This window comes from Andrena cerasifolii, chromosome 10 (genome assembly GCF_050908995.1).
Source record: "Andrena cerasifolii isolate SP2316 chromosome 10, iyAndCera1_principal, whole genome shotgun sequence".
In the NCBI taxonomy this organism is placed as follows: Eukaryota; Metazoa; Arthropoda; class Insecta; order Hymenoptera; family Andrenidae; genus Andrena; species Andrena cerasifolii.
In genome coordinates, this window is record NC_135127.1 from 646194 (window position 1) to 670733 (window position 24540).

Consider the following 24540-nt stretch of genomic DNA (forward strand, 5'->3'; position numbering starts at 1 on the left):
GATTTGAAACAACTTTTTCCATAGCGAAAATATTGTCCGAAGCTTCGTTAAAGAGATATTAACAAAAAACCCCGACCAATCAGAGCGCGCGCCTTCCGCCCGAGCTCCCGTTGTAGCGTTGGCTACGCGGCAGGCGGCTGCGCTTGTACTACGAAGGTATGAACAAGCAAGTCGGCATGCACCGAAGGAAACCGCGTTACACAATTTTATTTTAAAGCGAAATCTTAAATAATAATTGTTCGAAGTGAGAGGACAAGAAATACGCAAATTTCGTTTTCAAATAAGGCATAAACGAAAAGGTAATGTAACAAAAAATGTACGACAAGTGATCATAATTCGTTATTGAGGTAAAAATCCGTAGTTTAATCACGGCTAACATAACTAAATTTAAAAAATAATATTAAGTGTATGAATAAATTCTTTCAGACTGGATTTACATAATCGGTTTAAAGCAACCGAATTTCTATCGCAGTGTAGTAGGCTCGAGGCGAGCCAGACACAGCGTTGCCAAGCACGCGGTGCGAGGCACGGCGTTGCCGGTGGGTTGCTGGGCGGCGAGCGAGAACTGCGCGGCGGGCAGTCTGCGTCGAGCCATCACGAGGCCACAGCCAGACGAAAGGGCTTTTGTCTTTCGAACTCATTATATCCAATAAATCTATTCTACTTATTTAACCCTCACAATTTCAGAAGTGGGATTTGAGGCCCTGAATTACGTGCACAAGTTCTGGAAGTTACGAGTGCCTTTAGTTACGGGAGTGATTTGCGATTCAGTTGACCGCAATTCGCGTGAATGTAGGTGACTTTACGCATTGCAATTTATGTTTGCGAATATCGCAGGACACTTACGGTGTGATAACTTTTACCGGGTTGAGTGAGATACTGATATTGACGTTGGTGGAGGATGAGTTCGAAGCTGACGGTGGTAAAATTGAAGGAGTTGTTACAGCAGAAAGGTTTATCAACGCAAGGCACGAAGAACGAATTAGTTACCCGTTTGTTGGCAACAGGCATGGACGAAGCCGACTTACAATTACAGACCACATCGACGACAGGAGACGTCGAAGAACCGACTCGTATAGATACGCAATTCGAAAGCCCAACGGTTCGCGATCTACCAGACGCAGCAAGGATATCCATGGAGGAGCTGCTGAGAAGAGAAAACGCAGTGATCGCAAGGGAGAATGAACTATTAAGGAGAGAACTGGAAATATTACGATTATCACCAAGCACGGGAGGAAGTCGCGCGTCTACACAGGCCAGTGCAGTGAAATGGAAGGATACGAAAGACATGATTGGCGAATACGACGGTACCAACCATGATATCGACACCTAGGAAAAGCAAGTGAGACAGTTGATCGGCAGGTATTCCATTGACGAGTGTGCAGCGAAGGCTATAGTGTGTAGCAAATTAAAAGGTAAAGCTCTTAAATGGTATCACCACCGAACCGACTGTATCGAGTTGGATTTTAATACGTTGCTGATCGAGTTACGGAAGATGTTTGGGCTACAGCGGAATCCTATGGATTTACGTCACGAGTTTGAAGCAAGACTGTGGCGGGTTCATGAAACTTTCGCCGATTATTTGTACGACAAGGTAACATTGGCGAACAAAGTCCCCGTCGCGGAGAGGGAACTTATCTATTACGTGGTGGATGGAATCCCGAACGAAACCTTGAAGAATCAGGCTCGCATCCAACGGTTTAGATCGACGGATGAAATCCTAGAAGCATTCGAGAAGGTGACCCTGCCAAAGGAAGCAGCAGCGGCGACACCGGCAGCAGCACCATCAGCGGCACCGGTAAAAGCAGCAGCGGGTAAATCAGCAAGTCGAGCGGAGGGATCATCGGTGACGCGGAAGAACGTGAAGACGCCTTCTAAGCAAAAGGGCGACAACGAATCTATTCGTTGTTACAATTGTAACGAGTTTGGTCATTATGCAGGGAACTGTTCTAAGCCGAAACGAGAACCGGGATCTTGTTTCACGTGTGGAAAACTGGGTCATCGTGCTAAGCAATGCGGCCAGCAGACAACCACCCCGCCGGAGGTGCACTATGTGGCAGTACAGCGCGAGGAAGACAACGAGTTCGAACGCACAGTGCAGTTGCGATTGGCCGGCGACAACGCCGATTCCTGCATTTCGGTTAGAAGTGTGTTGGACTCACGTAGCCCCATTAGCTTCATTAAGAAAAGTCTTGTACAAGAAGGTGAGAAGACAGCCGAACTGTCTAAGATTAAATTTTGTGGTGTCAATGGTAGCGAAATGCGAATTTTGGGTATTGTGAAGTAGGCTGGGCCGAAAAAAAAAAATTTTGGATTTTTTTCTCGTCATAGTGAAAAAAAGTTGTGAGGTGTGTCAAAAAGCTCACTGATTTTTTTTTATAATTTTAAAACCATATTTAGCCGCGCCCCAGCGGGGTGAAAGGTGTCGTTTTTTTCATATTAATAGTTTTGGTAGATCATAAGGCGCAATCAGTTTCTACCAATCTAGTAAGTGACCAAAAGTTTTCTGCTGAATTATTTCAATGTTTCACTGCGCCTCGCTAGCAAAAACGAATGTGTATTATATACTTAGTAACCGACGCGACGTTGCCAACGTCTTAGCGCCTGCCCTCCGCCACTTATTTATTCCTACACAGTCCGCACGTGCACAAGGAACTAGCTGTAGCTTTCCCGGTACACTGTAATTTCTGTATTATTAGGCAGTAACGACTAACGATAATTCTTCATGTTCAGACCGTCGCGTCATTCTTCGCCAAGTGAATTATATTTTATTGTGTAAAGACAAAAATAGTGTTTTTTCGTTGATTTGTTTAGCATAAACGCTTACAAATCGTTTGACGTTTATACTTTTTGAACAAAAATTATTATGGCAAGAAGAGTTAAAACGCGAAATAATGACAGTCACCCAATATTGGGCTCCACCCAGGATTTGGAATGTGAAAGATGTCTTCCTACGTATGAAGATATGATGCGCTGTTATTTTTTTGTGCAATCAGAATTAAAGGGAGATGGCAGCAAGCAGCCGTCAGAATCGGAGATTGCTAAAATTGTTGCAAATAAAAATCAACATATATGGAAAGTTGCTTCCCTACCAACAGTCACACACAACCGTGTCATAGCCATGATAACTGCATATCACAAGAAGTACAGAAATTTGATAAAACCGATAAAAAATCGAAAAACGAATTCAATGCAGGCAAAACTAGATGCTTTTAAATTACAAGCACAAAAGTTATTCGACATTTGTTCTTGCAAATGCAGCGATTTTCATGCATGCAAATGTGAAAAGAATAAAAAGATTCCCTTGATTGAACGCGAATTTCTAAGTGATCAAAGAAAAGAAAGAAAAATGCGTATTAGCGGTGTAGACAAATTAACTACAGAAAAACTTAAGAAAAGACAGAAAAGATTACAAGAACAACCCTTGAAATCACCAAGACCTTCAAAGAGTAGTGAAAACAAACCGAATATAAGTGGTCTCACCGAATGCTTAGAAACAACTTCTTCAAGTGAAGAGGAATTATTAGATTATGAAGAATTTAAATGGTCCTATCCTTTAGATCATTCCAATACTAAAAGTAGGCCACATCAAAAAGGCCAAGCTAGAGTTCATTTACCCAATATTGCTAAAATGGCGGATATGACTGGAGCTTCAAACAGAACCATAGCAAAAATTGCGACAGCGGCTTTAGAGGACTTCGGATTAGTTTCTTCAAATAATCCAGTTAATGTGATAGATAAAAATAAAATCCGCAGGGAATTGGTTAAAACAAGGAGAGCTGTACAGAAAACGGCAACAGAGCGAGTTGAAGACATCGAAGGGATTTATTTTGATGGACGAAAAGATCAAACTATGATGCTAGTTCAAGGGCGTCGTATTACAAAACAACAGGAACACATATCGCTAATTGAAGAGCCAGGAAGCAAATATTTTGGTCATTTAACCATAGAACCGCCTGGCACTGCTTTAAATATAGCAAAAAGTATTATATCGTATATGGAAGCGAAATCCGTAAATCTAAAAAGCATTAAAGCAATTGGTTGTGACGGTACCAATGTAAACACGGGCTGGAAAAGCGGTGTTATAAGATTAATTGAAGTTCACCTTGGAAGACCTCTTCAGTGGATTATTTGCTTACTGCACGCTAATGAATTACCTTTACGACATCTTCTTCAGAAATTAGACGGACATACTAAAGGGCCATATTCATTCTCCGGTCCAATCGGATCAAAGTTCACATCATGTGAATCTAGACCTGTTGTGAATTTTCAGATAATTAACACAGTTTTACCACAAGTGGATGAGAAAGATCTGAGTACTGATCAGCAATACTTATATCGCATGTGTTGTGCTATCAGAGAGGGGCTCTGCTCTGAAAACTTGTCCAAGAAAGATCCTGGCAAACTAAGTCATGCTAGATGGTTGACAACAGCAAATAGATTGCTACGTCTGTATGTTTCCACAGAAAATCCGTCTCAGAATCTAATTTTATTTGCAACATTTATCATGAAAGTTTATGCTCCTGTGTGGTTTTCAATTAAGACGCAACCTGGAAGTCAATACGGTTCTCTACATTTGTGGCAAATAATAAACCAGTCTAGAGAGTTTTCAAATTCCGTAAAAAAAATCATCGACAAGGTCATTTCAACGAATGCTTATGCTGCCCACCCAGAAAATATTTTACTAGCTATGATTTCAGATCCAAGAGCACATATTAGAGAACTTGGAATTAGACGCATTTTAAAAGCTAGAAAACAACCGGCCAGACAAAGAATATTTAAAGTACCTAAAATTAATTTTCAAGCGGAGGACTACACCGAATTAATTGACTGGAACCAATGTAGTGTTACAGAGCCGCCTCTAACCATGAACATAAGCTGCGAAGAATTGCTGCAAGCTATTGAAAACAAATCTCCGATCCTAACAAACAAATTTCCATGTCACACGCAAGCAGTGGAGCGATGTGTGAAGCTAGTAACAGAGGCTTCTAGCAAGGTTTGTGATCCCCTGTCAAGAGATGGCTACATTCGAGTCACATTAGAAGCAAGAAGTTCCTTGCCGTCATTTGAATCTAAAAAAGATTATTATTTGGATAAGAAAACAAAAACTAATAAATAGACCATTAGTAATGGGAGGGAGGGTGGGTGGAACTCGACATGCAGTTACCTCCTCGCGGTGAGTTCTGGGTTGAAAAAGTAATTATAGAATGTCTTTTCAATACGATGAAGACAGTGAAGACGAAGATCATATCAAATTATTACTTTATCATATTAAATTATTACAAATTATCACTCTTATTTACTTTTTTAAGCGAAAAACTGTGTAAATTTTTGCGTTTAAGGGCTCTTACGACTCTAGGGGCGCAGTGAAACATTGAAATAATTCAGCAGAAAACTTTTGGTTACTTACCAGATTGGTAGAAACTGATTGCGCCTTATGATCTACCAAAACTATTAATTTGAAAAATACGACACCTTTCATCCCGCTGGGGCGCGGCTAAATATGGAATTAAAATTATAAAAAAAAATCAGTGAGCTTTTTGACACACCTCACAACTTTTTTTCACTATGACAAGAAAAAAATCCAAAAGTTTTTTTTTCGGCCCAGCCTATTGTGAAGGCTACTGTTTTTCTAGATCATTGTGAAAGTACTCTAGATTTGCGTATAGTACCGGATGAGACCATGCACAAGCCGTTAGTGTTAGGTCGCGATTTTCTAAAAGTTGCGAATCTTACTTTATGTTGCCCAGAAGTTCGCGAAATTATGAATATTGAGATGAACTCGGAAGACTCAGACTCGGTGGAGCAGCCCTTAATAATTAACGAAGATCTTCCGAATGAAGTGAAAGACCACACTTGCGAAATTTCCAAAGAGCACTACGTGTCACCGGTAAGACCGGAAGTTCCGAAAGTCGAAAATGTTATGAAACTTACGTTAGTCGATGAGAAGCCTTTTAGTTGCACGCCTCGAAGACTATCTCATGTGGAAAAGGTAGCACTTAAGGAAATTTTGGACACGCTGTTGAAGAAAGGCGTTATTCGGGAAAGCACGTCAGAATATGCATCGGGTATAGTATTACTTCGGAAAAAGAATGGCGAAATCCGTATGTGCATCGATTCCCGCATATTAAATAAAGTTACATGCCGAGATAATTTTCCATTACCGTTGATTGAAGATCAGTTAGCCGTGTTATCAGGGAAAAAGTATTTTACGTCATTAGATTTAAAAGACGGATTTTTTCACATCCGTATGCATCCGGATTCCATCAAGTATACCTCTTGTCACGCCCCTTGGGCAATTCGAATATTTAAAGATGCCATTTGGCTTAAAGGGAGCGCCACTTACGTTCCAACGCTATGTAACTAAAATTTTTAAAGAATTAATCGATGCAGGTGATGTTTCGGTTTATCTTGATGATTTCTTGATTGCAACGGCGAGTATCGATCACCATTTTAGCGTCTTAAAGAGAGTGTTTGAACTGCTTGTTGAAAATAAACTCGACTTACGAATGGACAAATGCAAATTCTTGCAAACGAAGTTAGAATATTTAGGCTACACGATAACGTGTGAAGGTATTAGCCCGACAGAACGAGGCATTGAAGCGGTCAAACAATTCCCTGTTCCAAGGTCGACGAGAGATGTACAGAGCTTTTTAGGACTATGTTCGTACTTTCGTAAATTTATGGAGGGTTTTTCGATCGTCGCGAAGCCCTTGTATGACCTCTTGGGAAAAAATGTTGATTTTAGATTTGGTAAAGCGGAAGCGGATGCTTTTGAGAAACTAAAGAACTTGCTAGTACAATCTCCTCTGTTAAGCATTTACTCGCCTCACGACGAGACAGAATTACACTGCGATGCTAGCGCAATCGGTTACGGCGCTATATTATTGCAACGAAAGTCGGATCACAAGTTCCATCCTGTGTTCTATTTTTCCAAAAGGACCACGACAACTGAATCAAAGTGTCATAGTTTTGAACTTGAAACTTTGGCGATCATTTACGCTTTACGCCGTTTTCACGCTTACCTGTTTGGCCTTAAATTTAAAATAATCACTGACTGCCAGGCGTTGAGTTTAACGTTGAATAAAAGAGAAACTAGTCCTAAAATTGCACGGTGGGCCTTAGAAATGCAAAGTTACGACTATACATTAGAACATCGAATTGGTTCCCGAATGTCACATGTGGATGCATTAAGTAGGCAAATTTTAGTGATAGAAGACAATTCTTTTGATAGAAATCTGGCACTTTGTCAACTCGAGGACGAGAATATCGTTAGGATTAGTAAACAATTAGAGGTAACCGAAGACAAATTTTACGAAATGCGGAACGGATCAGTTTACCGAAAGTATGACGGTCGACTTCTATTTTATGTACCGACTGTTTTAGAGATTAGCGTAATGCAAAAATACCACAACGAATTGGGGCATGTGGGTGTCGAGAAGGCAATGCGAAGCATTTTAGGGAGCTATTGGTTTCCGGATATAAAATTTAAATTGAATCAACATATAAAAACTTGTTTGAAATGTATTGCGTTCGCACCGAATTCAGGCAGACAGGAGGGCATGTTACACAGCATACCAAAAGGAAGTGTACCGTTTGCCACGGTGCATATTGATCATTTAGGACCTATGTCTAAACTATCTTCGGCACAGAAACGTTATATTTTCTTGGTGGTGGATGCGTTCACGAAATTCATTAAGTTGTATGCCACCAAAACTACAAATGCGACTGAAGCGATTAAATGTCTTAGGCTTTACTTTTCTTCTTATAGTCGATCCGTGCGAATCATTTCTGACCGTGGTAGTTGTTTCACGTCACACGAATTTGAAGAATTTACAAAAGAATGTAATGTTCAACACATAAAGGTTGCGACGGCCTCGCCACAGGCTAATGGTCAAGCCGAGCGAGTAAACCGTACTATTCTGCCGATGATTGCAAAATTGAGTGATGAAAAAAGAGTGCCCTGGCATAGTGTGCTTGAGGATGTTGAATACGCGTGTAACAATACTGTTAATCGTTCGACCGGAGAAAATCCCAGTGTGTTGCTGTTTGGCGTGACTCAGCGCGGAAAGAATATGGACAGTCTACGAGAAATGTTAGAAAGAAGTGACGTGATTGGCGATCCAGGAACACTTATTGACTTAAGAGCGAAAGCCGACGAGCGCATTAAAAACGCTCAGAAGTATAATGAAAAAGCTTACGATAGGAAGAGGAAACCTGCAGTTGGATACGAAATAGGCGATAAAGTAATGATCCGTAATTTCGAGAACTCGGCGGGCGTGTGTGCGAAATTGGTGCCTGTATTCAAAGGACCATACGAGGTCAGTAAAGTTCTGCGAAATGATAGATACGTCATAAAAGACGTCGAAGGTTTTCAAGTCGCGAGAATGCCCTATCACGGGACGTGGGAGGCAGCCAACATGCGGAAATGGTCCCGTGGGTCTCATAATTGAACAGTTTACTAGTTTAGTGTTCAAGTTAAAATATTTAGTCTTATAAGCAAACTGTATATACGTTCCTAAATATTGTTTACGATTAGAAAGTTAAGAGATTCAACATTAATCGGGACGATTAATTGTCAGGACGGCCGACTGTAGTAGGCTCGAGGCGAGCCAGACACAGCGTTGCCAAGCACGCGGTGCGAGGCACGGCGTTGCCGGTGGGTTGCTGTGCGGCGAGCGAGAACTGCGCGGCAGGCAGTCTGCGTCGAGCCATCACGAGGCCACAGCCAGACGAAAGGGCTTTTGTCTTTCGAACTCATTATATCCAATAAATCTATTCTACTTATTTAACCCTCACAGCAGTGATATTCGTAAGCTACCAGAAAAATGGCAAAAGATAATTAACAATAATGGAAATTATTTCGATGATTGAGTTGTTTTCATATTTTTTTAAATCAAACTTATTGAACTCTAAAATCGAACAGAATTTATTTCTACACCTAATAATCACTAATAAATTAAATAACACTCACCCCTACGGGCATTCCTTTCCTTCCTTTCCTTCCTTTTCGGAAACCTGTGTCACTAAATAGGTCACTGTGCCGATCCTGGTCATCGGTGGACGAAAAGATTTATGGTAGGGTTGCGCCGAGTGCACAGCTGATCTTAGGTACACGACACCATCCAAAGTTAAGGGTCGCAACGTCAAGTGCGTCCGCGTTAATGTACCGAATATTCACTTCACTGCACTCCTACTAACACTGATCACTTAATTTATTTTTCATGGAACGTGTTATTCCTACGTTATAAAAATTTGTGGAAATGAATGAGAACTTGGCGTTCGGAGCCGTGGGTATTCCTGCGCAAATTCTCACACTGCAGCACATGCGTCCCCGTTGTTCGGGAGGTACACTCAGAACCTCGAGTAATACTCTTGAGCAGAGAACATTTCTGGAACGAGATTGCTAGCTGACTGACAGGATTTTTTCCAAGCAACTTCCTCTACCCCCAAGTAGTTTCTCTCATTCCGTTATGAGTTAACTCCCACCAGAACAAGAGGCTTTAGGTAAAAAGAAGCCACCACATTTTCGAAACACACGTCCTTTGCAGAAGTGCAACGAACGACCCATCCTACACTTTCACCTAAGTCCGCGCTCCGTCCTTTTACTGCCAATGTACCCGTTGCTTAGAGATAGACAGCAGACACCACGTGTTTCGGTTCGAAAGGGCCCGAAGACAAGAGAAACAGAAAGTCTTCGAGTTGCTATAATGAAGAAAAGGCATACCAATCCTGTTTCCGTTTTCCAAAACCTGAGTTCACGTCAGCTACGAGGCGGAACCAGCTAAGCCATAAATTACCCAAAACAAATCGTTCTCTACCGCCGACTCGCAGGACAATATGGTAATAAACCGCGACCCTGGCGAAATGCTATGGCCGACCAGCCTGATTAATTTTTGGGAACTAGCAATTAAAAAGTAATATCCAACATCAATACGCCTCGCGGAGGGATACGGGAAGAAAGGGGGTAACTCGTTTACTGCGCGTAGTCCCGCCTGCTTCGTGTTTCCTTCAAATTAAAGACAGATCCCTTATCTCTCGAGTATAAGCACGCGCTAGAATTACCAAACAAAAGCACGCGTTAACGTATTCCGTGCGAGAAAAGGTGGGCATGAATTCCGATTGGTTCTAACCTAACCAATCTGCCCTGCATCTCTCCCAAACGGCCACTGTTTTGAAGAGGCCTTCTTCTCAGCCATGTTTCCTCCCCAAGGCCTACCAGTATAAACACGCGCTTGAATTTCAAAACAAAAGCACGCGTCGACGTATTCCGTGCGAGAGAAGGTGGGCTTCGGGGAGGAGATATTGCTGTGAAGAGGGCCTCTTCAAGACAGTGGCCGCTTCAGAGGGATGCAAGGCAGATTGGTTAGATTAGGACCAATCGGACGCGTGCTTTTGTTTTGAAATTTTAGCACGTGCTAATACTCGAGAGATAAGGGATCGGTCTTTAATTTGAAGGAAACACGAAGCAGGCGGGACTACGCGCAGTAAACGAGTTACCCCCTTTCTTCCTGTATCTCTCCACGAGGTGTATTCATATTGGATATTACTATTTAATTGCTAGTTCACAAAAATTAATCAGGCTGGTCGGCCAAAGCATTTCGCCAGGGTCGCGGTTTATGATTGTATTGTCCTGCGAGTCGGCGGTAGAGAACGATTTGTTTTGGGTAATTTATGGCTTAGCTGGTTCCGCCTCGTAGCTGACGTGAACTCAGGTTTTGGAAAACGGAAACAGGATTGGTATGCCTTTTCTTCATTATAGCAACTCGAAGACTTTCTGTTTCTCTTGTCTTCGGGCCCTTTCGAACCGAAACACGTGGTGTCTACTGTCTATCTCTAAGCAACGGGTACATTGGCAGTAAAAGGACGGAGCGGGGACTTATGTGAAAGTGTAGGATGGGTCGTTCGTTGCACATCTGCAAAGAACGTGTGTGTCGAAAATGTGCTGGCTTCTTTTTACCTACAGCCTCTTGTTCTGGTGGGAGTTAACTCATAATGGAATGAGAGAAACTACTTGGGGGTAGAGGCAGTTGCTTGGAAAAAATCCTGTCAGTCAGCTAGCAATCTCGTCCCAGAAATGTTCTCCGCTGAAGAATGTTACGCCATGTTCTGGGTGTACGCCCGGATCAACGGGGACGCAAGTTCTACTGTGCGAGCGTTTGCACGGGAATACTCGCACATCCAAACCCCCAGCGAGGATACGATTCGGCGTTTGGCGTCAAAATTATTCTCAACGGAGTCAATGATGCTGCAAGGCGTGCATAGACGCTGAGGGTGGTCACATCGAGCAACTGCTCAACTAACAGTAATCGGCTCCTTTCGGGGCCACCAATTTTATAACGTAGGAACAACACGTTCCATGAAAAGTAAATTAAGTGATCAGTGTTAGTGGCCGTGCAGTGAAGTGAATATTCGGTACATTAACCCGGACGCACTTGACGTTGTAATCCTTACCTTCGGGTGGTGTCGTATACCTGCGATCAGCTGAGCACTGGGCGCAACCCTACCATACATCTTTTCGTCCACCGATAACCAGGATCGGCACAGTGACCTACTTAGTGACACAGGTTTCCGGAAAGGAAGGAAAGGAATGCCCGTAGGGGTGTGTGTTATTTAATTTATTAGTGATTATTAGGTGTAGAAATAAATTCTGTTCGATTTTAGGGTTCAATAACAGTTTGATTTAAAAAAAAAATAAAATAAAAACAACTCAATCATCGAAATAATTTCCATTATTGTTAATTAGCTTTTGCCAATTTTCTGGTAGCTTACGAATATCACTGCGATAGAAATTCGGTTGCTTTATACCGATTATGTAAATCCAGTCTGAAAGAATTTATTCATACATCTATTATCATTGTTTAAATTTAGTTATGTTGGCCGTGATTAAACTACGGATTTTTACCTCAATAATGAATTATGATCACTTGTCGTACATTTTTTGTTACATTACCTTTTCGTTTATGCCTTATTTGAAAACGAAATTTGCGTATTTCTTGTCCTCTCACTTCAAACAATTATTATTTAAGATTCTGCTTAAAAAAAAAAACTGTGTGACATGGTTTCCTTCGATGCATGCCGACTGGCTTGTTCGTACCTTCGTAGTACAAGCGCAGCCGCCTACCGCGTAGCCAACGCTACAACGGAAGCTCGGGCGGAAGGCGCGCGCTCTGATTGGTCGGGGTTTTTTGTTAATATCTCGTTAACGAAGCTTTGGACAATATTTTCGCTAAGGAAAAAGTTGTTTCAAATCACCCCCTGAGTCACCCCTTTCAAGGAACTCCGACATTTTTGGGACACCCTGTATGTCGTTTTACTTAATGTATCAAGCTATTTGTCTAAAAGATATAAGATTTATTCTGAATTAATAGTTATAAAAATGATACTTTTAGGATTACGAGGTATGACGTCACGTTTTCCTTCTCCACTTGACGCCAGTAGGTGTCGCCTCGAAAGCATAATTTATAAATGCCACTTGGCTGTCATTCAATCATAATAACCTGCTAGTTGTTAACATTTTTTAAACGTCACGATGGTAAAGCAGATATTTAATCAAGGTAAAAGGTAGGATTATTTAGAAAATATTTAATATGAAAAAAGTGATGAAATCCCCCCCCCATAAACATGATTCATGTATGGAAGAAGCTAATTCCCTTTAATTCACGAAAAAAGTTCTCACGCAAAGATTGTGAAATCATCTTTGCTAATTCCAATTGTACCTTTAATTCACAAAAAACATTAAAAACATTCTCAGGCAAAGATTGTGAAATCAACTTTGCTAATTCCAATTGTATTCTCGTTCTCCGTTCGAACACTGATTCCTCTATCACTTTTTATACTTGACATTCCTTTATTGACCACAAATAAATTCAGTGCTCAGATTTTCAGCTTCGGTTTTAAGGAATTAGCGGGCGAGGCCTGTAGTTGACACAAAAACTTTTATAAGAGGGACATCTTCTGTTAAAAATGTCATATGAAAATTGTTTTACGATGGAAAATAATAAAAACTTGGTAGAGACTAATTTAAACGAATCAAAGTCGATAATAGATTAATAGCACATTCGCCAGCCTGCACTAGTGATATGAAACATTTTGTTTTAAGTCGACTTCATAGTTTTTTCTTATACAACGCCCGCTAATTCCTTAAAACCGAAGCTGAAAATCTGAGCACTGAATTGATTTGTGGCCAATAAAGGAATGTCAAGTATAAAAAGTGACAGAGGAATCAGTGTTCGAACGGAGAACGAGAATACAATTGGAATTAGCAAAGTTGATTTCACAATCTTTGCCTGAGAATGTTTTTAATGTTTTTCGTGAATTAAAGGTACAATTGGAATTAGCAAAGATGATTTCACAATCTTTGCGTGAGAACTTTTTTTGTGAATTAAAGGGAATTAGCTTCTTTCATACATGAATCATGTTTATGGGGGGGTCACATATACGAAATTGTGTTGCGTGGGGTCTTTGAATTAAAAATGCCGAAAACAACAGGCCCAAATATTCAACTTTTTAAAAAATTTCAAAATAGTTGGCCTGAAATTAATAAAAATAATTACATCCCGGGAACGCACGACGATTACGTTCTGAAACATATTAATGATATACAAAAAAAAATCGAAATTTTTAAAAATTACACAAAAATGAGTCACCCAAGAGATGACTACAAAGAACTTTTAGAATTAGCAATAACTTTTCTTGGGGGGATTCCTTTCGGTGGCATTTCATTCAAAATGCCTGGCGCATTTCACCATGCGAGGTGGATGGCTAAAATAATATACACTTTAAAAATATTTATTTTTCGAAACAAATTTCCTCTCAACCAGGAAGAGTATAGTAGCATTAGAGATACATGTGTATTTCTAATTAACATTTATATTGAGCCGTGGATTTTGACCCCAATGGCTGCTATGGCGCCACGTGTAGATCTAGAATTCATCAAAAATATAATTCATTACAAAAATGTTAACGAAGAAATAAGCGATGTGGCATTAAAAAAAATTGTGAACCATTTATGGTACTTGTCACCGGAGAATGCGGCGCTATCGTTTTTTGATAAAAAAGTTTCAGTAGAAACAAAAAGATCGATGGTGCAAGCACTACAAAATGTAAACAATAATAATAATTATAAGAGATACATGACAACGACTATAGAAATTAAAAATCTTGCGAATTTGGAAATACAACATTTCGTATCATCTGAATCAAATAATTTTTTCAAACGGTTCAATATAAATTCAGATTTTCTTTTAATTGATCCAGCACTATGGGAAACTAATAATAATTATATTGAAGCGATAGGTATTATAACAAAATTAGAAGTTGTGAATGACGTTGCAGAAAGAGCAGTAAAATTAATGAAAGATTATAATTTAACGTTATGCAAAAACGAAGAAGAAAAACAATTCATATTACAAATTGTAACCGATTATAGGGAAAAATACCCAAAAATTGATAAAACAACATTAAGTACAGATTTTTAAAAATTATTTATACTCTTATTATAATTAGGCCTATAAATAAAATATTTAATTATAAGTATTTAACTGTCTTTTTCTACTTTTCATTATATTAATGTGAGATCAAATTTTATATTTAAAAAATAAATATTAAAAATTTTGCTTAAACAAATTCATTAAACAATTTAATTTTTGCTTTGATATAATAAGAATATTATATTAAAATAGTGTTTAATGACCAGTGGGATTGAAAAAATGTGTACTTTTTCATTTTTCGCAAAATTAAATTTTTTTGCATAAACAAACTCGTTGCGACACGTCTTCCCTTTGTCCGATCGACTTGAAATTTGGAGGGAATTAGTTTTTTACCGAGTAGAACAGATTGCAAGGGTCGCATCAAATGAATTTAAAAAAAAAATTTTGCACAAGAGTAACTAAAGTCCACCCTAATATACATAGGTTAGATTTTCTGTCACTACGAGGAGGGACAACATAATAATCACGCATTGGATTCAACGTCAAACACAATTTTGTATATGTTTGTTCATAACTGCTTTCTGCATAGGATGTGTATTTCATGTTCTATTTCGGTGTTTCGCTAATTAAAAAATGTCTATCCTAACAAACTTCATTTTCTGGGGACATGCCCTCGTGTATTTTTCCTTTTCACTTATAATTCCTTACTGCCAACGTAGCATAATATTCTAGCATAAGCACATTTCAAGTAAATGTACAATGAATTTTCTACGTTTGCAGTACCAGAAGACTGTCTCTTTAAATTTTTACAAGTTCAACGCAACAGCTGACAATTTCTTTCCACATTCAAAATAAAATATGGAAATAGCAAACAGCTCCCTCTCGCGTTCACCGGGTAATCGTCGATCTATCGGTATTACCATTTCTGTGCAGAAAAAACCTGCTGCAATACCGACCTGCCGAATCGGCCAGGTCACGTGACGTGTCTACCCCCTTAATAGTATTCATTTAGGCCCGGATTGTGACGCGTTTCTTTGTCAGTTAGTTGCAGAAGGCAAACCCGAGGTTGTCCAAACCGTTCGAGAAAATTGTATTAAGTTTTACATAACGGCTACAAACGAAATTCGTAATCGATTGCAAATCGATGACGAATTTCTGAGCAAGTTATGTGTTTTTGAGCCTCATTTGGCATTAGTAGATAATGCCAGAGACACTTCCTTTAAAAGTGTTCTCTTTATTACTCAGAAATTGGGCGGTTTCGACGAAGACGGTTTGCAAAAAGAATGGTCGACATTGCACCTGAATGTTGCAAATGCAGACAAGCAGATGCTTTGTACATTAGCTTTTGATGACGTTTGGAAAACGGTGTTGTTAACGCGAAACGATCAAGGCGCATTTAAGTATCCATGTTTGCAGGAATTATTAAATTCCATTAGAAGTCTTCCAAATTCAAACGCCGATGCTGAAAGATCGTTTTCCATGCTTTCCGACATAAAGAACAAGAAACAAAACCGACTTTGTTCGACCATCGTCAATGCCATTTGCGTAACGAAATCGGCATTAAAGGCGCACGGGGAAACATGTCAGACCATGGAGGTATATGACAAACATCTATCTCTCATGTCATCTGAGTATTTATATGCAACTTTTGCGAAGAAGCAAAAGAATTACATTTACATGCCGTTGATGGCCTTGCGGATTTTCCTTCTACGTCGGGTAATGCAAATTGGTGATGTCCAGAATATTATCAATTTCATCCATTTTCGATATCATTCGATTTTTGGACATCGCGAATATGTAAATAGTTGTTCGTTTACCTCACGCAATTCTTATTCTATCCTTGCAATAATTCGCTTGCTTGCTGTACATATAATTTATAGAGAGAACTTCGAGATAATTGTACAAATAAAAGTATATTCTTAATTATATTCATTTTATATGTAACAATTATGTCGAAATTCATGTATTATAGTAAATTCCTCTGTGTGCTTTCTATCCTTTGAAATGTAAACAATTGTAGCATTATTTCAGTCTCACATCTCGTCAATATATCCAACCCAATTGATATATTTACGTGCTGCCTTTCTTTTCTATTTTTGTAATATTTTTGTACATTTTAGTGTACAACATGTATGTTAACTTTGCATAACCAATTGTTTACATTTCCCTCCCGACGGAAGAGACCACCACTTTCCCGTAGTTTCCATCGAGCGGTAGCGTGCACGCTGCGCGTAATTAATTTGTAAATAGTGCGTGATTCTTTGTCGCAACTTGATATAATTATCGAAAAATCTATCGAGAAATGTGATTACGTTAAGATTTTAGATTTTTAGATCATACTGTTGCGAGCACCCTTTGGTTGGAATCCAAGGCCTGCTGGTGCTCGTGACAAGAACAAGAGGACAGCGAGAAGAAGGTCAAGCTGTCATTCGATAGCCAGACGCCATTACAAGCAGACGCATCGACATATACATATTTCTTACGTATTTGTGATTACATTCGGTTTATCTGTTACCCTGTTTCTGTTAATATTCTATTACTTCTATTGTACCTTTATATTAAATGTCTACTATCACACGGAGTGGGATGCCCACTCGCGCATCCGCGGCCTCTTCAAACATTTCTCCTTTACCGACGGGGGATACCTCCATACAGGAACTTCTCACCTCCCTCCAGTTAAGCATCGTGGGACAGATGCGGGAACAGCGGAGGGATGACGAGGCCCGCTGGCAGAGAGAAGACCGTCGCAGAGAAGAGAGGGAAGCCGCTGACCGACAGACACAAGCGGCTTTCGAGGCGCGCATGGCGAATATGGAGGAGAGAATTCAGGTCGTAACCGCTTCGTTACAAAACAGATGTAGTTCGGTTGGTAGCGGCGCGAACCCTCAGGGTGGGGAGAATGTGCCTGTTGTAAATAGTGTTGTAAATTGTGTTCCCCCGGCGCATGTCCCCGCACCCGTCAGTGTGCCGGCCGCTGCTTCTTTGTCGGAACCACAAGTTCTCAGTTTGGGATACGCTGTGAAACCGACAATATTTGATGGGAAAAATTCGTGGGAAGAGTATAAGGTGCAATTTGAGACGATCGCGCGCGCGAATGGTTGGAATGACCAAAAGAAGGCTACAGCCTTGATCGCTTCTCTCGGGGGCTCTGCGAGGAGCGTCCTCACGACGCTCTCCGCTGCCCAATGTGAAAGTTTCGCAGAATTGGTTTCGGCACTCGAATTTCGCTACGGGGCGAAAAATCTGTCCAATTTGAACTACGTACTCTTCCAGAGCCATAGGCAGCGGAGAGATGAAAGCATCTCCTCGCTCGCCACCAAAATCGAACGTTTAGCGCAGTTCGCGTTCGCCGACTGCCCGGTGGAAACCCGTGACAAGCTCGCCGCGTCTCAATTTGTGACGGCATTGTCAAGCTCTGCCATGCAACGGGAGCTACGGCTCGGCGGGTTCACATCCCTAAGAGCCGCGGTGACTAGAGCACTAGAAATTGAGGCCGTGGAAGCGATGTCTCGCGGTCCCCCAGTCGAGTCACGAGAAAGATACTCGGAGAAACGGAAGGCTAAACCCTCCGAATTTACAAGGTTCCCGGAAAAGAGGAGGAGGACCGACAAGCCCGAGCACCAGAACGACGACACATCGAGGATTACCTGCTGGCTCTGTGGCAAAACGGGCCACGTTCAAAGGGATTGCTTCAAAGCCAAGAACGGCCGGACCAACGGCGCCCCCAGGAGACTCAACTCGGGAAACGGGAAACGGACGGTGTAAGGGGGAGACGCCGGATCTTGAGGAGCAGTCCCCCGGTCGTCAAGAGTGTGGCGATGCTGGAGGCGACTGGAGATCCAGAAATTCCGTACGAAGAAATATGCGTATGTGGAAAAATTGCGGGGAAACCCTGTAGAATTATCTTAGACACGGGTTCCCCCGTTAACCTTCTGGAAAGGAGTTGTGTCCGTCGAAGGGCATCGTCCGGACAAGACTCGACATTTGTTCCACTACGGGTGAGCAAATTAAAGTCTTCGGTAAGAAGAGCTTGGAAGTCAACATCGGAGGACTTTCGAGCGTGGAAGACTTCTACATCGTAGACATGGTGGAGAAGTGCATCCTGGGAGCAGCGTTCCTGAAGAAACACGGTTGCAGCATCGACCTATCCCGGAGTGTGCTGTACCTTCCCGGCAAACCGGAGATACGCCTGGGCGAACCGACCGCCGAGAAGAAGCGGCAGGAAGAAGAGAAGGAAACGGTCGTCCCACAGCATTTGGAGGAGCTGTACACACGTTGCTCGTCAGGTTTGTCAGAAAGCCAGAAGAAGCTGTTTGCTGACCTGCTCTATGAATTTCAGGGTGTTTTCGCCTCGGATTCGAACCAGATCGGGAACTGTGATCGGGTGAAACACACCGTTAACACTGGAGACTACCCACCCATAAAGCAGGCGCCGCGGAGGCTACCTCTACATCGTCGAGCAGAGGTGGAAGAACAGCTCCAAGATGAAGACGTGGTACGACAGGCACGTACACGCAGTGGAGTTCCAGCCAGGAGAACGAGTGTGGTTGTTTCAACCAAGAAGAACGAAAGGGAAATGCCCGAAACTACAAGCTGACTGGGAAGGCCCATACGAAGTAGTGGATCGGATCAACGACCTCGTCTATAGGATACAACGTTCGCCTAGGAAGAAGTGCCAGGTGGTCCACGTGCGCCGCCTTGCGAAATACGAAGGACGTTTCGCAGCCTATTGAAGAATCTGCCGAACAAAAGGACTCAAGATAGAAAAAGAATCAAGAGAGAAGATTTGAACCTAATCTGGTGGACTGGGCTGCGTACGCAGTCCAGCCCCCCGCTCTCTTATTTTGTTACAGGTTCTCGATACCCCACGACGAGGGACAAGGTGTCGGGGGACTGCCACCGCGGCTGGGATATGCGCTCCCGAATTCCCCGAATGTGCCATAATAGCGTGGCGGTCCGCAGCGGGGGCGCGGACATACGTGAAAGCGCCCCGCTAGCCCCCTGGAGGAGACCTCACGAGCCCCCGGGACGGCCGGGATGGAGGATCTCGTGGGGTACCCAGGAAAAGTAGGAGAAGGGTGGACAGCAGACGGGAAATGGCATCCCCAATCACCAGGCGGACAAGCGGTGCTTGGACCGGCTGGAGGGGATGTCGCGGAGACGGGAGCGCTAACCGGACGCACAGGACGGTCCCCTGGGACAGCACCAGAGGCCTAGAAGAGGAATGGGGCCATCAGGATGCCAAGGAATGGAGTACTGGAGGAGTATTGAAGAAAGAAGAGAGAAGACTCCACGAGCTGGGAGTACCGGGCGGATTGATCGGGGAACGGGCCGATAGCAAGCTCATTGTTTAGGTGTGAGCCTCTGCTTTCGTGTTCGGTTCGCCTTTCCGTCCTCCAGGTTCTCTCGACTCCAACGTTTTTCAATATCAAAATGAATCGGCTAAAGTGTTGTCGCTTATTTATTAGGCAACCCTGCAGATAGCCACCTGGAGTAATACCGGAAGGAATTTAGAGTAACGTCATCCGACGGAGCACAGGACAACGCGTCAGTCGGAGGCACGACCGCGAGCTGGAGCAGTTCCAGCAACCATGCGCTGGAGAGGGGACGGTTTACACACTTTCACACACAAGGGACCCAGGAGCAGGAGAGGAAAGAAAAAAAGAACGGAAGAGAGAAGAGACAAGAAAAAAGAATGACAGTACCGACCGCCGGACGACAGGACTCCCCCACCCGTTTTTGCCCAAGAAGAGGACGCGTCGCCGAAGAAGAGAAGCCTTTTTCAAGAGAGAAGCGTCCAAGAAAGAAGATGCAAGTGGAGGGTAAGGACGGGAAAGTTCTTCGGGGGAATCCGCCGTATCCACGCCTTGCCCAGGGTTTTTGGGTGGTTTTCCCCTTGGGCGTGAAGGCGAATGCCGAGGCGCCGGAAGGAAGAGGCCACGCAGCGTTTTTCCACTCTTTCGGACCAGGGTACGGCTGCCAGCAACGAAGAGGCTGCAGCGGTCGGGACGACCACTCTTTCAGAGGGGGAGGCAGTGTTGCGAGCACCCTTTGGTTGGAATCCAAGGCCTGCTGGTGCTCGTGACAAGAACAAGAGGACAGCGAGAAGAAGGCGATCGGATCGATCGCCTGTCAAGCTGTCATTCGATAGCCAGACGCCATTACAAGCAGACGCCATTACAAGCAGACGCATCGACATATACATATTTCTTACGTATTTGTGATTACATTCGGTTTATCTGTTACCCTGTTTCTGTTAATATTCTATTACTTCTATTGTACCTTTATATTAAATGTCTACTATGCCGAACCGAAATTATAACAATACTCTGAAAAAATATATTTTATCGAAGGTTGCTACAGCGTCCACGGTACTGGCCAAGAGTGGATTCTAATTTTAACAAAGTTCACCAATGTACAGTATCAAAATATTTATCTTTAAATAAAAAAAAATCATTTTTAGGTTTGAAAAATAGAAATAGTTCAAATAAAATGTACGGAAATGTAAAATGAAAACAAGAAATTATGAATGTACATTTTTCTTTGTTAAAGAAGTTACAGAAGAATTTTTATTAACTCTTTTTATGTAGAATTTAGATCGTATATCTGAAAAATCGAAGAACCATAACGGGTAATTATCATTTTTCGCGATATAATCGGATCAAGAATATTAAGACAAGAATGTAAAATTTAAATATAAAGTTTCATTGACATCCATTTTGCCGTTTCAACGTAATCGTGTTAACAAATATATGAGATATTTAAAAAAAAAGAGCTCTTTTCTAAATAGTCAAAACGTGATCAGGAGGTCTTAAAACGTGATTTCCGTAACAAAATTTTTTCCAAATTTTTATCATTACAAGAGTATTATACATATGTCAGAACGTGGAAAGTGTATCTCGAGGCACTCAAGAAGATCGCGCGCGCGCGTGTCGCTTGCACCTCACTTTGGATCACAGCGTTTCAAGAGCGAGAGAGAAAGACACACATTCGTTTTCTCTCTCGTCTTCCCGACGTTGTCCAAAGCGCCGAGCTTACGGACACGCAGCTCCAGCGTAGTGTGTGTGTGCGTGGTGGGGCAAATTCTCGAGGAAACCCGTCCTCATTCTGGCATCACTGGCCCTAATTCCGAGTGTTCGTTTCCCGCTTCTTTCTGGCCGAAGGGGGGAGCGAGATGGAGCACTGCGTGCGCGGCGAGCGTGCGCGATGGTCGCAAGCGCTTACCGTGAACACGAAAACCACTTCGCAAAATCTTGATGCGTCAATGCGGGCCTGGCCAGGGGGACCAAGCCGTTTGTGATTGGCCGAAGTTCCCGTTTAGTTAGCACCTAGTAGGTAGGAGGCGCTAGGTACATTACACATACATACCTAGGTGTATCAGTTAGCACGCATACAACTTTTCAACGTTGGTGAAGTGTTACCATTGGTTACCATGACAACCGTCGTCATTTTTAAATGTTTGGTGCAAACACGAGGAAGTGTAAGAGCACGTGGATCAGTCATCACATAAGATAAGTAATTTTTGTAATATAGCGTCTTTAAGATACTGTAAGTTTTTTTATTAATTGCATGAATTTGAGTTTTAGATTATGTCCGGGCCTAAGAAGTGCGAAGTGAAAGGTTGCGAATCGGGAAATAAACTACTGAGGGCATTTCCCGATATCGTTAAAGACCGAGAGAGATGCTTAAAATGGATTGCTGCTTGCGGCAATCCATTGTTAATGCACCAATCTCTTCGTAACAGGAAGATCTGTGATGCGCACTTCTTAGGCATCTACAAATTACAAAGGAATCTTTGTAAGACTGCTGTTCCGACGCTTCAACTTCCAGGTATGTTTAATATATAGGGTGTATGTTTCTGAAAACGTGCTGAAAATATTGTAAGAGGTGATTCTAGAGATAAAAATAAGACGAAAATCAAGAATAACGATTTCGCGTTTGGGCTTTCATTTTGCAGTAACAATGGTTTAAAGTTAAATTTCTATCTCCTGAACTAATAGTCGGAGGACACTGCGCTTTTATAGTTACATTATCAACTAGCAATAGAACAAAAAAGTATTCATACATTTTTCTGTATGTCTTAGGTTTTAACACGGTTCAGCAGGCAGGTGAACATATGGAGGTCCATACTGGTAAGAAAATACAAACTTATAGTTACATTATCGACTAGCAATAGAACAAAAAAGTATTCATACATTTTTCTGTATGTCTTAGGTTTCAACACGGTTCAGCAGGCAGCTGAACGTATGGAGGTCCATACTGGTAAGAAAATACAAACATTTGATACTGTCTCCCTTGTTTCAACTGTTAGAATAACAGATATTTTTCAATAATAATGAATAGTAGCGTAGTAGTACAATTTGAATTTTTCTATCTTTATGCTATTCCGATCAGCAAATTATTAATTTTGTGCAAAGCCTCTGTAATGGCCGATTTCTTCGCCTCTGGATAAAAGTTATCTGGCGGATAGGTACAGTAGAGTATGATTAACTTGCGTTTCCCTAGGTTAGTTACATCGCAAAAATGTCAATATTAAGCTTCTATGTCAAAGTGAAAATTGTATAGATATAAATATCAATTAATAAATGGTCATTCTTTAAACATTCACCAGTTTAATTCTGCAACAGCAGCTTAATATTAATATTTTTCCGATGTAACTAGCCTAGGAGAACGCGAGGCAATCACACTCTACTGTACCTATCCACCAGATAACTTTTATCTAGAGGCGAAGAAATCGGCCGTAAAAGTCTCTCTTACCCCATAACTTCGATAAGTCGAAACCTCTATAACTCGAAGATTTTAGTTCTTCCCTTCAGATTCGAGTTAACGTATTAATCATTTGCAATAAATTTTACAGATACTGGATATGCTGTTGCCGGAACCTCTGGACTATCATTGGGGACAAGGAAAGGTACTGCAACGTTTTATATTAGAAACTATTCTTAAGGTTGTTTTATTCAAAATCCATTTCCTTTAAAAACTCCCTTAAACTTCTGCTATTTGTACTGTTTATTAGTATTTCCCAATTCCTCCTTTTAATATATATTCTTTATACTGAGCATGTGCTAATAGCTTGTTTTTTATTATAACCCGGAGCATGGGATGTTGATAAAACCACCTTAAATTTTATACAGTTTTCTGGGTGCTGGAAATTCCGTTTTTTTTCATGCATAAATTGTTACTTTATACTATTTAGCATCTGTGCTGAAATTGTTCAGGACAAATAGGAAGTCCAGCCTTTCTCCGGAAGAGGTGCGGCAATATAACGTAATTGTCTCCTTGATGAAAACAAGGAGACAAATGCGTAAACGCCATATACAGGGTGTCCCACTAAGGAGTGGACAGCGCGATATCTCTTAAAGTATTGTCGATAAAAATATAAAAAAAATAGGGAATTGCATGGTTCGAGGGGGCCCATTTATTAGCGCGAACGAATTTTGTTTCCGATTATTATTTTAAAAGATACGATGGTCAAGTTCGGTTTTTCAAATGGAACTATTTTTTTTGAAGACCTGAGTTGATAGTGCGTTCCAAGACAAATTCAATAAGCTTTAATGTATACACTTTATTTCCACTGGTTTTTAAGATATTGCGCTTGCAAATTTACTGATTTTCACTGCAAGAAACCCCTCTGAAATGGCAAAAACCGGGGGCGGTCTTACTGACGCCACGGGTGGCACTGCCTGTTGAAATGGATACTTACCTGCCAAAGGTCTACGCCAGAAATGGCAGGCCCAAAGGCTGGACAATTCTTTTCCGTCGGAAATGCTACTTAGGTAGGTACATCTGCGGTATCGAGAAGCGCATCGTTACTTTTATTTCGCACTTGCTTCTACGCTCGGATGGCCGGTTCTTTTCGGAGGGATGCAAGTTGGGTTGGTTCTGATACAATCTGCTCCCTATGGTTGAAATTTAATCTAGCAACTTTCACTCCTCCTAACCTAACCAATCCAACTTGCATCCCTCCCAAAAGAACCGGCCATCCGAGCGTAGAAGCAAGTGCGAAATAAAAGTAACGATGCGCTTCTGGATACCGCAGATGTACCTACCTAAGTAGCATTTCTGACGGAAAAGAATTGTCCAGCTTTTGGGCCTGCGAACCCTGTCG

The 24540-nt window shown here is 41.7% G+C and overlaps 3 protein-coding genes across 3 annotated transcripts in view; 2 read left to right on the forward strand and 1 right to left on the reverse strand.

Annotated features, from left to right (window-relative positions):
- Nucleotides 1-23792, forward strand: part of LOC143374151 (uncharacterized) — a 232093-nt gene extending 208301 nt beyond the window's left edge. Inside the window, exons 2-6 of the mRNA XM_076822079.1 lie at nt 21912-22262; nt 22517-22564; nt 22647-22694; nt 23290-23343; nt 23629-23792. Of these exons, the coding sequence (XP_076678194.1) occupies nt 22022-22262; nt 22517-22564; nt 22647-22694; nt 23290-23343; nt 23629-23792 (555 nt within the window). The 5' untranslated portion in view covers nt 21912-22021. The remainder of the gene's footprint in view (nt 1-21911; nt 22263-22516; nt 22565-22646; nt 22695-23289; nt 23344-23628) is intronic.
- LOC143373935 (tRNA pseudouridine(38/39) synthase) overlaps nt 1-24540 on the reverse strand; it is a 147174-nt gene that overhangs the window by 114370 nt on the left and 8264 nt on the right. The gene's annotated exons all lie outside the window — the stretch shown is intronic.
- LOC143374150 (uncharacterized) lies at nt 1331-2287 on the forward strand. The gene has a single exon (XM_076822078.1). It carries the CDS (start codon nt 1496-1498, stop codon nt 2285-2287), a length of 792 nt encoding a protein of 263 aa, XP_076678193.1. The 5' UTR covers nt 1331-1495.